Source organism: Tuber melanosporum, assembly GCF_000151645.1.
Source record: "Tuber melanosporum whole genome shotgun sequence assembly, scaffold_72, strain Mel28".
NCBI classification, from domain to species: domain Eukaryota; kingdom Fungi; phylum Ascomycota; class Pezizomycetes; order Pezizales; family Tuberaceae; genus Tuber; species Tuber melanosporum.
Genome location: NW_003299120.1, coordinates 454,274 through 471,785, shown reverse-complemented (window position 1 = coordinate 471,785; position 17,512 = coordinate 454,274). Strand labels below are relative to the sequence as shown.

The window sequence follows — 17,512 nt, the reverse complement described above, 5'->3', positions numbered from 1 at the left end:
TCACATAATTCATGATTATAAGTTATAGATACCTCATGGGTTTCGTACATGTGACCACTTTAGATCACATGACTTGTTTATCTTATGATTTGTTAAGTTTCGCACATGACTCGTTGATGAGTCATGGGACATGCATCTTACATGTATGCCTTAGGCATATGAGTATGCCTTGTACACATGATTTATATTTCGCACATGACCTCATTATGAGGTCATGGGTCTCGCCCACGTGGCCACTTTATATTACATGACTGAGCTATTGTATCATGATTGGTTTATAAGTTTTCACACATGATCTCGCTGTGAGGTTATAGGTTTTGCACATGTGACTGCTTTAGTCATATGACTAGTTTGTTATAATTTGGTTTCACATATATTAGTACTTGAGGTCACATGACTAGGAGCAGAAAGAGCACAATTTAAAGAGGCTGTTAGGGCTGAGAAGGATAGGCTCTTCATACTTTATTCTAAGTACTTCTCCAATCCTTACTTTTACCCCCCCTTGGAAACTTGTTGGTTTACTCTTAGCCAATCCAAGTCCTTAATTTCTATCGCCTAATTGGCATCAAGTCTTAAACCTTGAGGACTGTCTTCAGGCCTCATTGTTATTCCTCCCTCTACCTTTGCTTGAAGTTCGCACTTCCTTCTACTTATCTTTACAGTTGTTCACTTTAGTCATCTCCTTACAGTTACAATAGCTAAGCAAGACTCCACCCCCTACACCACATCCACTCAATGTTCATCAGTGGTTCTGTCTCATGCAGTCGAGAAGAAATTTGCCATGGAGGCTGAAGTCTCTCGCCTTCAGCATCAGGTCACTGTCCTTTCTCAGCATTTTCATCATACTAAAAAGTAAATAGTACCTACTTTGACAGCTGCCCTGATTTCTCAACCCACTATGGCTCGCAGTTTTGTCATAATCATAGTGACTGAAGCTGCTACAGTTATCTAGTCTTCACCTGTCTCTTCGGTCGCTTCAGTTACTCCAGCAGTCTCTGTTAGTAGAGTGGAAAGACTCTGAGAGTTCTCTGGGTCCAGCGGACAAGCGTCCTCAAGTGAATGTTCTACCCATGGGTATCCCTACCTCACCAGTAGCTTCAGTTACCAAGGATGGTATGGGTCAAATGGTTCCTTATTTGTCGGATCTAAAGAAGGTGCATGCTCTTGGTATGAGTAGGATGGGTCCTGCTATAGTGATACTAGCTATAGTGGTATTACCCCCTTCGAGAGGGCAGGTGCCTGAGTCCTCTCTGGTTGAACCTATGGCTGATTGAGGTAACACCTCTGATGGCATCCCCCCTGTGGCAGTGGGTGGTGATGAGAGTGCCCTGCCTACTCCTGTTGCTAGACCTTTGCTTGGAGGTAAGAAGAGGAAGAGAAATAAGAAGTACTGAGTCAAGCAAAACCAGACCTCACCAGCACCACTTGTACCTGACTCGTAAGAGTCATCGCCTTCCCTTGTTTACTATTACAAGCAATCTACTATGGAGTCCATGGTGGGTTTGCTGCCTGTTGAAGGAGCTGAGGAGTTTGAGGTAGACTTGAACACCTGAGTATGTTCGGCCAAGTGTGGATAGCTCTGGAACACTGTCATCCTGTCAACTACTACTTAAGTGTTCAGATTGCGCTGCTTCTGTGGTGCTTCCCAGATTGTCACCAAAAGTTCATACCCCGGCAGCCAGGGAGCCCTCGTCCTATAAGTCAGCTTTCCTTTAGGTCTACGCGCTTGGGTTTGTAGGTGTTTTTTTTGTTCTAGGATTGGGTGTAGGCGCTGAGGCAGTCCATTGTAGAGTCCTAGGATCATTGAGTGCAGATACTCCAGTATGTTTTTACTGTGGATTAGGTTTTTACAGGATCATATTTAGGTGACAGTAGTGGATTTTTGATTTTGTATGTGTTACTTGACTGACAGGTAGGCTGGATTGAAGAGGATTTTCTTTACAATTCATGGTTTTGTATTTAGCGTTCATGTTAGGGTATGGCATGGGCATGTTTGAGGTACTAGATCAGATGTTTTAATAGTTCGTAGTTAGTAGTATCCTATATACGATAATCTGGAAGAGGAGCCCTGGGCCTCATCGTATGCCAGTCTTGGTGATACAAGTTTAAACAAAATTATATTAAATTCTAAGTACTTTTCCTTCTCATTACTTACGCCTTTACCAATATAAAATAACTTTACATTCTGTATTATCATCACGACCTTTTTCCTTATTATAGCCAGAAGGCTCTTTGTGAGATAGAGTTAGAGACAGCTTACAATAGGCATTACAGATAGAAGACAGAGGTCTTGTACCATCAGTAATGTGGTATAAGGTTAAGAGCTGTTATAAGATAAAAGAAGAAGAGAAGTATCCTTCTCAGTCACCAAGAACTAACTGTCTAAAAGAGGATCATTTCACTCAGAGTGTTCCAACTAGTCCAGGTAGAAATACCTCAGGGATCTCCAATCTCGCCTCTTCTCTTTGTGATTTACATTTCCTCTGTTCACGTTACTTTAATACTGTGGGGTCTGATTCTCTCCTACCTGGATGACCTCGCCATGGCAGTGGCCTCCAGCTCCTATAAAAGAAATGTCCAGCAGATCCAATATCTGGTTAAGATGTTGACTCAGACTGGCAGGAGACTGGGTGTTTCTTTTTCCATTCCCGAGACTGAACTCATACAATGGCGTACCCTAATGTAACGATCCCTCTCTGTATAGTTAGTTCTTGGCGACAGGGAACGATACTTATCGGTTCTGTCTCCTTCTTTCTTTGTCCTACGATAGCTCTAGGTCTCTGCCTACATTACCGATAGTACAAGACCTTTGTCTTCTATCGGAAACGCTTATCGTAAGCTTTCTCTAACTCTTCTTCGTGACGAGCACTTCTTGGCGTACTGGTAGGGTTGCAATAAAGATAAAGATGGTAAAGGTATTTTATATTCGTTAAAGTAATAAGTAGGAAAAGTACTTAGAACAAAGCGTGAAGAACCTCTCTTCCTCCGCCGCATCAGCCTCCTTATATAGTGTTCTTGCCGCCTTTAGTCATGTGACCTAAAGTGGTCACATGTGCGAAACTAAATCACAATAAACTAGTCATGTGACCAAAGTGATCACATGCTTAAAACCCATAATCTCCTAGCGAGGTTATGTGCGAAACTCATAAACCAATCATAACGCAATAAACAAGGTATATGCACGAAACCCATGACATCATAATGAGGTCATGTGCGAAACATAAATCACATGTGCAAGGCTTGCCCGTAAGGCACACTCATAAGGCATACTCATCAGGCGCATGTCCCATGACTCATACTTGAGCCATGTGTGAAAGCATCACAAATCCCACACATAACTAATCATATAACCCGAATAGGTCATATGCGTGAAAAAATAACATACCTGTAACTCATAACGATGTGTCATGTGAAAAACCCTTTCCTCCCTAAGCCACGTTCGTGACATTAGCTTCCCTCCCCCTAAGCCTGAGTCCCATCAGGCTTTTTCTCCCAGTTTCAATAGTTCCCGTCCTGCCGAGTGCATGGTCCTTCTCAGCTTGTGGAACTTTTCGTCTGCCATCCTCCATCTGACCCTTACCGATTCCAGAGTAAGATTCACTATCTCGATCGTCTGCTGCTGATTGTCATTCAGCTGTCTGAGCTCTGCGATCATTTTGTCATTTGCCGAAATTGTGGCCTCAGCTTGGCCCGGTTGTTCTCGTAGTCCCCGGATCTGCCTGTGTAGGCTTCTGACATCTAGTTCCATGTCTGCCGAGAAGTTTTGGGCCCCTCCCTCCTTGGACCGTGTCCTCGCGGCCCATGCCTTGCTGGCATCTTCTCCTTCCAACTCTTTTCGGCTTCCATCCTTCTGCGAGTAGAATCCCGCAGATATTTTTTGTACCCTGTGGATCCTGCACCCATTTCTGAAGCATTGTTGCCAATGCTTCAGGACTTGGTCTGGGCGTGGGCCACGCTTTCGGCATTCCCTCGGGAACTATCCCGAGCCTTCCTTGATGCCAAAGTGTGTTTGGCAACCGTCATCGTAGCGTACCGTCCATGACATGGCGTTATGCTGTGCTTGTCTTTCGCTTTCCTTGAGTTCTTCGTCGGTTGGCCCCATGAATGAGTATTCGGGGCTGGTGGGTGTGGTTTGGCGGGGGCTATCGCCCCAGCCCTCGTGTTGTTGCAACGGCGCGGAAGTCTTTCTCTCTTCTTTGCCTTGGTTGAATGTGATCGTCACTTGGGCCGGGCTTTCCTGGGTATCGCTGGTGGAAGGTTGAGATGGCATCTTATGCGTTTTCGAAGTTGTATGCGAAGTACCAAGTTTCATCGTATTCAGGAGAATATCCTGTCCACTTGGCTCGGTATTGGAGGTCACCGTGGAAGAAGCGGGAATCCACTATTTCGTCGAGCTCGTATTCTAGTTCTCCGTCGAGTTCAATTGGAGGGGGAGGAATAAGTGTTTGTGAAGGAAACTTATTGTGGTTGTGTAGTTCGAGGAGTAAGATGTGGAATGTATTGTGTATTCGCATTGAGGGGAGAAGGTCGGGTTTATAAGCTCGGCTGCCCACTTTTTCCTGTATCAGGAATGGTCCTATCTTCTTGTAGTCCAATTTCTTTGATGGTCGCGTTGTATGAATATTGTGTAGTATTAGCCGTACTATATCTCCTTGGTCGTATGTTCGGATCTGGTCTTCGGTGCTTATCGTATTGTTCCTTCTGTCGTTGTTGTGCTTGACTCATTTCGTATTGTAATGTTTCGTGTAGTTTCCCCATATCGGTTTTATCCGGTATCACATCATTAATCGTATGATTTGTGGTCTGACTTTGTGGATGTTGTCTGTAATTTGCCAAGAAGGGTGTCGTGCCAATTGTTTCTTGCTTTCCATTGTTGTATGCGAATTCGGCCATAGATAACAGCTTGTACCAATCATCTTGTTGATAATTGAGATAGGCCCTTAAATATTATTCGAGTTTCGCATTTACCCATTCCATTTGTCCATCCGTTTGTGGGTGGAACGCTGTGCTCATTCTGTTTTGTATCCCTATTTCTCCGGTTACTTTCTTCCCTAGTCCCGATGTGAATAGTGTTCCTCGATCAGTAATGATATTCTTTGGGAGGCCATGAAGTCGAAAGACCTCTCTGAAGAATGTTTGTATAAAATCACTCGTGTTGATGTCTTTTCTAACGGTAATGAAATGACTCATTTTGGTCAGGCGATCCACCACAACCAAGATGCTAGCGCAATTTTCCGATGTTGGTAGGTCCGTGATGAAATCCATAGTAATTGTTTCCCATGGTTGTTTGGAGACTTGGTTTGATTTTAGTAATCCATATGGTGCGTATTTAGCCGTTTTCGTCCTCTGGCATATGTCACAGGTTTTGACATATCGTTTGACATCTTCGCGCAGTCATGGCCAATAAATAACCTCGTGATGAATTCTGTGGTTTTAGTCGTCCCTCTCTGTCCTGCCGTTTGGATATCGTGGTGTTGTCGTATGATGTCTGTCCTTATCTCTTCTTCTTCCTGGATCCACTGTTTTCCATCGTACCATATATTTCCATCCTTCCATTGGTATAACCCCAGTGCAATTCCTTTCATCTCCTTTTTTCCTTCTTCTAAGGCTTTTCTTATTGCCTGGATTGTTTTGTCTTTCTTGTTTGCGGCCTCGATTCCTCTTTCTTCCTTTGATGTGAATTGGATAACCTCTATTGCCTCGAAGTAGGTTTTTAGTAATAGGGTCCGTGTTTTTTGTTGGATCCTTTCGTCTTCTTTCGTTTGTGGTTTGTCGCTTGTAATCCTTGTGAGAGCATCTGGCTTTCCACTTTCTTTGCCTGGTCGGTATTCGATTTTGAAGTTGTATTTGCTAAGGTGTTCCATCCATCTTATCTGGCGGTCATTCAGTTCTTTCCTAGTCATGAACGGCAGCAGGTTCTTGTGGTCGGTTAGAACTCGGACTGGATGGTCGTTGTTCGAAACGTATCTTCTCCATTCTTTTAATGCTTGAACTATTGCTAATGGTTCTTTGTTTGCAACATCGTGGTTGCACTCTGCGGGGGTCATTGTCTTGGATCGATAGGAAACTGGCCTCCATTTTCCATCGTCACCTTATTGCGATAGTATGCTTGAGCATACATATTTTGAGGCGTCCATTTCAATCATTGTCCTTCGGTTTGGGTTGAAAGGAACCAATATGGGTGCCGATGTTAGATGCGTTCGTATTGCATCATATGCTTTTTGTTTCGTTCCTCCCCATTCCCATTTCTTGTCTTTTTTGGTTAGGCTATAGAGTGGCTTTGCAAGTCTGCTAAACCCCTCTATGAACCTTCGATAAAAGTTGCAGAATCCCATAAAGCATTGGACATCTGTTTTGTTGTTTGGTTTGGCCCAATCCCATATGGCTGCTGTTTTAATAGGGTCAACCTTGACCCTACTTCGATTGATAATAAATCCCAGGTATTCTGTTTCTTCCTTGCGGAATTCGCATTTTGTTGGTTTGATCTTCATTCCTGATCCTTGTATTGCCGCCATGATATTGCTGATATCTTTTTGATGTTGTTGTATGTTTTCCGAGTATATGAGTACATCATCCAAGTATACGATGTAACATATATCGAGGTACTTATTAAGTACCTTGTTGATCCATCTCTGGAATGAAGCCGGTGCGTTGTTTAGCCCGAAGGGCATAACCAAGTATTCGAACATTCCCTATCTTGAGGCGATTGTAGTCTTCCATTCGTCTCCTGCCTTGATGCGTATGTTGTGGTATGCATCTTTGATGTCGAGTTTGGTGAAGTATTTTGCTGATCGTAGTCAGTCCAGTGCTTCCCCAATCAAGGGTAGTGGATATTGGTCCTTCTTGATAACCGAATTGAGGGCTCTGTAGTCCATCGCATAGTCTCATTTTTCCATCTTTCTTTTTGACAAATAGTATTGGGGATCCTCCTGACGCGAAAGAGTCTCAGATCCATCCTCTCTTTAGGTTTTGCTCGATGTACTTCCTAAGTTCTTCGAGCTCTGCTTCTCCTAGGGGGTATAACTTCTTATTGGGAATCTCTTTTGTCTTTCCCGTTTTTTCATCTTTGTCTAGCTGAATTTCGTGGTCGATTCCTGGTCTTCGAGGTGGTAGCTCCGTAGCGTCCTCTTCTTGCAATAGATTTGTGAATTGGTAATATTCTTTTGGAACCAATTCTTCCCATCCTTTTTTGCTTTGGTATTTCTTATCCTGGATTGCTAACTCTGTGCTAATGTTGATTTTTGCTAGAACCACTTTTTCGTCTTCGTATGTCCATTTGAGAATTCCTGTTGTATCTCCTCTTCGATAATATCGTCCAAAAGCTTGTGCTGTGATCTCTTTGATCTCAACTCTTTTTGTTGTATCGAGCTGGTTTTGGTCCGTACTTCCAAATCCCTTGTTTCCTCTTATGGTTTCTTCCAGTTGATTTACTTCGTGCAGATCCTCTTTGTTGATTTTTTCGATTATCAACTGTGCGATTCGATCGCCTTTCTGGACTTGGTAGTTCTCTGCAGCTAGGTTGGCCAGGACCACTTTGATTTCACCGGTATTGTTGACGTCGATCACCCCTGCCATGGTCATGAGTTGGTGTTTGACTGTCAGACCACTGCGGGGTGCTATTCGTTCATAGGTGCCTTCTGGGAGTCCAATGGCTATTCCCGTCACTATCATTGCCTGTCCGTTGGCCGGTATCCTGATTCCTTCATTGGCATATAGGTCATGTCCTACTGCCCCTTTGGAACCCTTGGTAGGCACTTTTGCCTCTTGGTCCAGTCTTTGTATCCGGACCCTCTTGTCTTGCCACATCTCGGCAAACATTGCATGCAAAGTTTCTTCCTCCGCTTCCCGTATCGGTATTGAGTAGACCACAGGTGAACCATTGAGACATCATGTCGCACATAATTCGCTTGTAAAGGTCATCTTGCTCTCTTTCCAATCGATCGTCGGATTATGTTTCCGTAACCATGGCATTCCTAGGACTATCTCATGGTTCTTCAGATCTGCCACTTGAAAGGTTGCCTTTTCCCTATGGCTGTTAATGTCCATGGGTACTGTCGCCGTATGGGTTGTAGGACTCATAGTACTTAGTTTTCCATCCGCTAAGTAGACCTGTCTTGCTTTCTTCACTTGTTTGGTGTGGAGGCCGTATTTGTCGCATATTTCTTTGTCGATAAAGTCTTCAGTGGCCCCCGAGTCGAGCATTGCATATATTGTTGTTTCTTCGCTTTCTCTGTTGTATATCTTCGTTTTGATCATCACATGATCTCCATCTTCTTCTCCTCTTTGTGTGTGTAGTGCTGTGTAGTAGTTTGCTAATTTGATGGGTTTTCCAGGTCCACGTCTTGGATCTCGCAGACCACCATTTACTGGGGACCCTCTTTGTTTTCCGCCGGTGAATCCTCTGCTATCATTTCGCGGATGTTGCTTCTTCCTTGATTTTGGACACGACTATTTCCAGCAGCTCTGTTTCCTTGGTATCCGTTGTCCGGTCGGCTTCTGCATTCTCGTATCCGATGCCCTGCTTTTCCACACCTCAGGCATAGTTTCCCATTCATCCTTCTAGCGTACTCTTCCTTAGATAGATTCAGGGCAGGCCCCGCCCTTGACTTGTCTAACTCCATTGGTTCGCCTGGTGGTAATGCTCGACTTTCCCCTCGAGGTGCTTGCGGTTTGAAGGTCCCATCCAAATTCCTAGATGATTGGACCACTCTATGTGCTATAGTGTTTTCCGAGTTGCTCCGAACCATGTTTAATTTGCTTTCTTTGTCGATTGCCCATCTTGCAAATCGTTCGGCTGTGGTATAGCGCAGGTCAGAGATTCCCCATGCCTCTCGGAGTCTCTCACTGCAGTTTCTCAGGAGGATGATGTAGAGAGTTGCATCATCAAACTCGGCCTCGTATTCCAATAGTCGACATTTGTTCCAATATGCTGAGAATGTTTGTTTTCCTTGTTGGAGTTTTTCTAGCTTTCATCTTGCTGTTTCTTTGGCGTTGGGATCTCCAAATTGTTCAAAGAGTGTTGCCTTGAATTCTTCGTATGTGACCCATTCCCTCTGCTTCCTTCCATCTTGGAACGGCATGATCCATTGCCCAGCGAGTCCTCTGAGCAGGGATTCCACATATGGAATCTTGATTTCGTCCTGTTGATCTCCATATCCCTTAACAGCAAAATATCCCTCACATTATGCTAAGAATATTCGTAGCTTATCTTCAGCTCCTTCGTAAGTATCGGGCTCCTTTGCTTTTGGTCGTTGGACATTTCCTTGCCCTGTATTCCGTGTGGCTGCGAGAAATGCCTGAAACTGATTTTCAGTCATTCCAAGTATACTGGTTCCTGGTGCTGGAGCGGCGGGGGCCGATGGCCCAGGTACTGTGGATCCCGACATTCTCTCAGGTCGTGGAGTTCCAGCAGGAGAGCTATCGACTGGTGATTCTTTCTCTATAGTTACTGGGCTTGCTGCTCTCGAGGGTTCTCCTGAGACATGATCTAAGGCATCGCTGAATCCTCCTAGATTAAGATTTTGATCGTCGATGTCAATATCTCCTTCCCTGTCTGAGTTGAAGGGTGCCGTCTTGTATCGTTTGGTGTTGCACTAGGGCACGCTTTGTAATGTAACGATCCCTCGCTGTATAGTTAGTTCTTGGTGATGGGGAACGATACTTATCAGTTCTGTCTCCTTCTTTCCTTGTCCTACGATAGCTCTAGGCCTCTGCCTATGTTACCGATAGTACAAGACCTGTGTCTTCTATCGGAAACGCCTATCGTAAGCTTTCTCTAACTTGTCTTCGTGACGAGTACTTCTTGGCGTACTGATAGGGTTGCAATAAAGATAAAGATCGTAAAGGGGTTTTATATTTGTTAAAGTAATAAGTAGGAAAAGTACTTAGAACAAAGCGTGAAGAACCTCTCTTCCTCCACCGCATCGGCCTCCTTATATAGTGTTCTTCACGCCTTTAGTCATGTGACCTAAAGTGGTCACATGTGCGAAACTAAATCACAACAAACTAGTCATGTGACCAAAGTGATCACATGCTTAAAACCCATAATCTCCTAGCGAGGTTATGTGCGAAACTCATAAACCAATCATAACGCAATAAACAAGTCATATGACTCGACTGAGTCATATGCACGAAACCCATGACATCATAATGAGGTCATGTGCGAAACATAAATCATATGTGCAAGGCTTGCCCGTAAGGCACACTCATAAGGCAAACTCATCAGGCGCATGTCCCATGACTCATACTTGAGCCATGTGCGAAAGCATCACAAATCCCACACATAACTAATCATATAACCCGAATAGGTCATATGCGTGAAACAATAACATACCTGTGACTCATAACCATGTGTCACGTGAAAAACCCTTTCCTCGCTAAGCCACATTCGTGACACCTAAGCCCGAAGGACTCTCTATTAAAACTCCCAATTGTTATTGACCATCTTCTCTTCTACTCTTTTGGGGTGGTCCGGTGGCAGTCATTGTGATCTCTGTGTTGGGCAACAAATGCTAATTTTTCAAAACCCCTAGCACTAGCACATGATACTTTCTTCACAGTCTAAAAACTATCATGTCTAGGTAAGGGTTTAGCTCCTTTCCTCTGTCACCACCTGGTATTCTCCCTCATTGTGTCAATCCTGCTTTAAGGAGCATACCTTTTGACTCCCTCCATCTCAATGACTTACTACTTGGCCATCTTTTGGAGGCAAGTCCAGAGATATATCACAAACTGTTTCAATAAAACCCCCACTAACATTTTCTAATACGAGTCGGCCCTCTTACCAATCTAATATCTAGTCGCACACCACCGGTGCCTGGCTGCACTGCAGATTTCCTCCCTCCTACTAGAAAGGAATCTGGCCATAACCTGCCTTCACCACTCCTTCTCCACTACCTTATTCTTTTGCTCCCCACAGATTACTGGCTCCTCACAGTAGGCCAGACACCTGGTAGAGTACAAGCTTCTGAATTGGATAACCTCAGAACAGTTACCCCTAGTCCGAAAACATCTTTCTCCTGATACCATGGTACATATAGTCGTAAAGATTGTGAGTCATATCTCCTAAGTTTTCCCGGCATCTGCCCCCCTCCCCTCAGCACCTCTGGTATCCATGGCCCAGACTGGTGCTCCATCCTTTGAGCTCAAGAGAGGCTGCAAACAACTACTAATCCACACTTGATCCAAATGACTATGAATGCTCAGTGATATTAAGCACATATTTTGCCATCACTTAATCAATTTTGGCAGAGCGAGTTAGTCCATACTTATAACTATCTTTATATTCAGCACGATAATGCCTCACCCCACTACCTCTGCTCAACTATCACCAACTTACAAGAATACTTCCTTTACCACTACCTCTTACCCTGACCAGCAACTTCTCCCAATATCACCTTGATTGAGGTAATGGAAATTAATGAAAGCCTGTATTAGCAACCTAATTTACTGCCTTCAAAATAACAACAATATAATGGAGGCAATTCAAGCACAGTGCAATGCAATTACAGAATGCTGGCAGGATTTGAGGGAAATTCTCAATATCATGATTGACTAAGTTGATGCACCTGTTAGTACTCATGATGATACTACTAAATTCTAACCTGTCTTCCACTTTTTTTTCCTTTTTTTTTTTCCAACTTCATTTAAGCACTCTTTTCTTTTCTCCTATTCTACTCATATCAATTGAATTAGTGTGGTAACTTTCAGGCCTGTTTGAACAAAATAAGACCATTCTGTTAGGCAACTGTTTCTGCTCTGAAAATAGCCTTCTCACCTTTTTAAACCAGAAGAAGACAGTCAATTTGTATGGGGGAATGGAATAGAACCATTCTAGCCAAACAGGTCCTTAACCTTATATTCACATTAAGGATGATATGGGACTTTGACACTATGTTGTGATAGTTCATGTTCCTGAGAGTGGTATTTCATTTAGTTTCTCGAGTTCTGGAATTTGTAGCATGAAGTGAAAATGCCAATATTCAGTAATGATTAGCTATAATTATCATGATATGCTTAGTTCTTTAGTTTCTCAAATTCAATAGCACTTATTTGGGACAAAATTGTAGTATGCATCTTGCAAGCGCTATACCACTACCTTCTAAACTCTGATCCCTGTTCTGTACCATAAATTCATAATAGCCTTGTACTCGCCGGACCAATTATCGCTGATCTCAGCAATCAGAGACAATCCGCCTCCAGAACGAATAGCATTTTCCGGGCAAGGCCTAGCTTGAGCCAGTTAGGCTTGGCGACCTCAGTAACTGCCGCTAACTGGCACCGGCAATTCTGTTAACCGACCCCACTAACCCGATTGTGGCTTAGCATAATATGGCAATCCTCACCGTGCATAGACCCCATAAGCGATACAAGTAATGGATCCTAGATTGTAATAAACACGGCAGCGCATCTCCACTTCAAAGTTCTGGCTTTGGGAATCCTTACTTGTACTGTACTCGAGTATTTGCCGCTGCACACGGTCGGGGGAAAACCAACACAGTCGGCAAGCATCACTACGGAATGGAGGCCTTACACTACTCGAGTACTCGTACCATAAGTTGAGCATAACGGAATTCATATACCCTGCTATCAGCCCAAGTTCAAATCCAGACGTGGCAACAGTGATTGCGGCTCTGTACGGATTGTTTTGGGTACAAGACCGGGGCTTATCCGCTACAATCCCCTCCCGCAACGTCTTGCCGAGCTTCTCCATGCTAGGAATCTATCTCTCTACTCGAGTACTCGAGTACCAGTATCATAGGAAGTCAGAGTTGTTACGAGTAGTGAGGTCTATTTTATTTCTCCACTTATTTTTATTAACTGGAGGCTGGGTGGGTGTTCTCTCGATATGTTCTCAACACTTAAGCCAATGGGAACTCCGACACCGCTGCCCCTGCTGAAGCCGGATCAGGGAACAAGGATATTGAACCCTGCAGTATGCATCGGAGCCGATCTCTACCCTTTCCTCGACTAGATACCCGGGAATCTTACTCTACGTGTACTAGCAGAAAGGCACCAAACCAATGAGATGGGCCCCCCACTCGAAGTGCAATTTCGATTGAACAGGGGTGGATGCTATCACAATTATCCCATAAGCTGTCGAGACATTCCGGTCCAGTTTAAAATCTGTAACACTAGCCTATTTGAGTAAGGTGTAGTGTCACATGATATAAAACAGAGAAGGCTATTTACAGTGAGATGCGACAAAACATTCATAACATAAGGAAAGATTACACTCCCGACAGCATTTATTTACTGACCAAACCTTCAAACCACTCCCGGTTACTTTTTTCCATCTACATAATATACAGCGAGTATAGGTTGGCTGTTGGTCATAAAAGTGGCTCGGCCGGGGAGGGAAGTTGACGAGTACAGGAGGTTTTGACTAAGCAGAAATGTAGAGTATACGCTCTGAGTCTACTGCAGTCACCTGGGTCTGGGTATGCCGACTGGCTGATGAGGACTGGGGTGCTTGACTGGGCGTAGGAGACGGGTGAGATTGATTGACCATGGGTGAGAAAGAAGGCGAAAAGCTGTAGTTTTGCCTTGGGGTGGATGGCTTGGGTGCGGTAGGAGCAGAATCTGAAGAGTGGAGCGGTGGTGATGGCTCAACTATATCCGAGTCTAAGGTCTCCGATAAGCCAATATCGATGAGTCTATTGGCCAGCTGTTTACGGAAGAGGTAGTGTTGACTTCGCACCTTGTTGTGAGGGTAGAGAGTTTTGAGCAGACGATAGGAATTGATGATAGATGTGTCTAAAAGTCAATAGAATAGAGGATACCAATTGCGGGAGGCTCTCTGCTGCGTACAGTAATAGCTACGCAGCTGATCGGCAATGTCCACACTTTCCATATGATAGTTGTAGTCATTAATAAAGGTGGGAATGGGTAGTGCCTTCCGGGGCTCGTCACCAAAGATTCTTCGTACCATTGCTGCATTTGTGCTTGTTTTTTTAGGCCGACGGCGAATTTGCTCAACCGTGGTATCTATCTCGTGATAGGTGGTCATAAAAAGAACAGAATTATTATCCTGCCAGACTAAGCAGCATGTATTTTCTACCACTGCGCCACTTAAGTAGCCCCAAGGTAGAACCTTTTTTGCTTCTGCTTTCTCAATTTTTAAACAAGGTGGAAAGCCTTGTGCGTCTACTCTTGTGGTGCCCGCTGCACCAGCTCCAACCTTTAGTAGCTCTTGAAAGAGAGGCACATTAGTAAAGTAATTATCCCGTACTAAATTCCATCTCTTTCTCTCTGGTAAGAGCTTAGCAAGCTGAAAGACACCAGAGGCAGTCGGGGTTAGGTGGTCCAATTTCACCAGTTCAGCAATGCCCTGTGAGACTGAATACCAGAGAAACCCATATGTGTAGCCATGAGAGCAGAGGACAAATATCTTATAGCCCTGTTTGATTGGCTTGTTCTTGACCTTTAGAGTATGTAGACTTCGTCCACAGAACTTAACCATCATTTCATCTATCGCCACCTTGGTTCTAGGAAGAAAGTATTGTTAAAACCTCTCTTGGAGTTGGTCTGCCAATGGGTTAAGCTTTTTATACCAGTTTTTTCGATCGAGTTCAATTGTGGGATCTGAAACATGAAAATACTGCTTGATCTGCTCGTATCACGTGAGAGACATGGTATTTTTAGAGACTCTATAGTGGCGGGGTACTGAGAGATAGCGGTGGCGGAGTACAGGATGCAGTGAAGTCTTTCGCCAACCATTTCTTGCTTCCTTGGACCAATGAAGAGCATTAAATGGTTCTCGGTGGAGGCCCATCTTAACTGTCAATCCAAACCAGACCTTCAGCTCACCAGCAGAAGTGGTAAACCATTTCCAAGATCCTTGGCTACTCGTTTTAAAAACTGACTTCCCTTGCGGTCTTGCCTTCTTACCCCTTGCTGTCCTCCTACTTTCTTCCTCTTCATCTCCACATACTTATTTGTATTGGCGGCCAGCTCCACAAAAGTTTCATCGGTAAAAAAGAGTGAAAATAAAGCATATGGATCATGCTCGCACTCTACTGGTACCAAGGCCTACTATTGGATTTAGCTTTTACAAATACGCTCTATGCAGAAGCAGGATTATACCTCTGAGGAGTGCTCTGAATAAGGGGAGTGGAACGGCTGGAATTGGGGAAGAGAAGGAAGTGACTAGGCATGGGCACGCTGCTTCAATGGTAACCTTTTTTCTTGTAGAAGAGGAGTAGGAGCTATCGGCAAGCTGGTAGCTTGCTTTTGCTGTATTCGTTGCCTTTTCAAAGGATGAGTTGAACTACTCGCCGAGTCACCTGCATTGAGTGGAATATCCGCAAGAGCTTTCCGCTTTGGTGGCATTTTGATATTGGCTGCGAGGTTTTCCTGTCCTGGCTGTGTTATTGCTGGATGAGATGAGGTCAAGAAGGTGCTCAAGACTATTCCTCAATAGGCTAGTGTTACAGATTTTAAAATGGACCGGAATGTCTCGACAGCTTATAGGATAATCCGCTTAGGTTCCTAGAAATTCAGTCAGAGAAGGATACTCATGAGTTGAGAATGTCTCGCTACATGTGTTCTAGTGCCACTCTCCATGAATCAGAAAATACCGTAACCCTATAAAAAGCCTCAGCAGTTCCTGGTTCTGCATTGTCCCCAGAGCACTCTAGCATCCATCAGTGCTCCAGGATTCATTACTTCTCTTAGGATATCTAAGATAATCGAACGTTTGAATAGGTAACTCTCATATTCTTTCAAATAGAACCGGAAGCTAATATCAGGGTAGCACACTAATCACAACCGATAGCTAAGCAAGCTTAATACCCGCGAACCATGGGTTCAACCACATCAACACTTCGAGCTTCGACCATAATTCTCCTAGCGTTAACACCCCAAGCGCTAGCGGCAGATGGTGCCGACTTCTCAATCAATTTGTTCTCCGACCTGGCCCCCGTTCTGGCTCTCTTCGGAGAGCAAGTTTCCAAACAGTTCCTGTCCCAGTCCTTGACTTGGCTGGAGGACGTGATATTCGCCATGGCGCCATTGGGGATTGTAACGGCAATATTAAGCGCAGTACGAGTCGGTGGGCCAAACTGGCTTAAGGCAGTTGTCGGGAGGGCTAGGGGAAGCAGGGCAGTCGCAGAGGTGGAACTCATGTCCTCCACCTCACACGAGGTGTGCGAACTTTGGAATGGGGAGGCCATCGTTCGGGTCATGGGTTCTCCAGAAGTTGCCGAGATTCTTTATTTCAAGGATGGGACGGATGGACAGGGAGGACCTAGGTTTCTTACACTGGAGGCAGCTAAAGAAAATGGAATATTGAGAAACACTAAAGAAAGGAGGATGAAGTATGGCCCAACCCTGCCAAGAGATGCTACTCCAATCAGCACCCCTAACATATCGTTGAACATCTGCGAAGCCAACGAACAGGGAGAGTTATGGCTATTTGCTATTCTAGGCATTGTCCTTCAATTCGGTTGCTTGATCTTTATTGGAATCACCCGCTTCCACCCCAAGATAAATTGGAAGGACCAGAATTCTGAGTACGCTTACCCCCTTATGGCATCCGGGACTCTGCTTGTAGTTATGGGGATGATGGCATGTTCGCGCGCAGTGCAGGCCTCATCCGAAGAGGATATATGGGTGGCCGAGAGGAGCTTTAGGATTCTATGGGTGCAAAAGAGTTCGCGGGTCAATGATCAGCACTTCGGGTCATATGCACTACTTGGGGACGGGGAACGCAAGAAAATTATTACGTCTCGTCGCAGAGCTCACATATACGCCTCCCGGATCTTTCTTAGCACTCTGGCGGTTGCTGGATCATTCGTCTGCATTGCCGGCTTTGTCACCCAGTTTGTCGGACTTCGTGCCCTGCATTGGTCAGCCTCCATCGCACAGTTGGTTGTAACATTGACAATGACTGCTATGAGAACCTGGATTCGTCGAAAAATGTCTGAGCAGCCACGACCCATCATGCTCCCGGTTGATAGTTGGATCGATAGGCTCACACTGACCTTTGGGACATCCCCAGATAGACTATGGGACACAAGAAACCCTTACCCCCAACATACTTCCCATTCTAACTGGGAGGTGATAATCCTCCATAAGTATATTGGGTATGATGATGCTCAAAAGGCACATAATGCTCCTAATAAGCACTCACAAAATATCACCAGGATGCGAATGGGCCTTGGATATTCTACGAGTTGGAACGGGAGCTCGGATCCCTTTGTACAGGAACTAGACACCTTCCTTCAGTCTTTGCTGTCCTATTTTACGACCTCGGAGGATGTATTTCTTGTCGACAGCTTCAATCATTCTGGAGTTTTTCGTTAGGCACTGTCGGTCAAAGTCGATAGGATAGAGCAGTGCGTAACTATGACTGCCACAAGGATGAATCCGTCCCCATGGATTGTGGATGCATCCGAGCTTCGCGCCGTGATCTCCCTTTGGTGTTACGGAGAGAATCCGTCGCGCATTAAAAATCCCTACAGGCTTCCTTGCCCCGGGGATGACCCTCGGGCGGTCTTACGAGTACTTGGGC

General features: G+C 44.7%; 1 protein-coding gene across 1 annotated transcript; it reads left to right on the top strand.

The window, feature by feature from the left end:
* Window positions 1-15,801: 15,801 nt before the first annotated feature.
* On the top strand, window positions 15,802-17,304 carry GSTUM_00010695001 (uncharacterized protein; the record flags this gene model as incomplete). Its single annotated transcript, XM_002841472.1, has 1 exon — window positions 15,802-17,304. One exon carries the CDS (start codon window positions 15,802-15,804, stop codon window positions 17,302-17,304), a length of 1,503 nt encoding a protein of 500 aa, XP_002841518.1.
* Window positions 17,305-17,512: the final 208 nt, after the last annotated feature.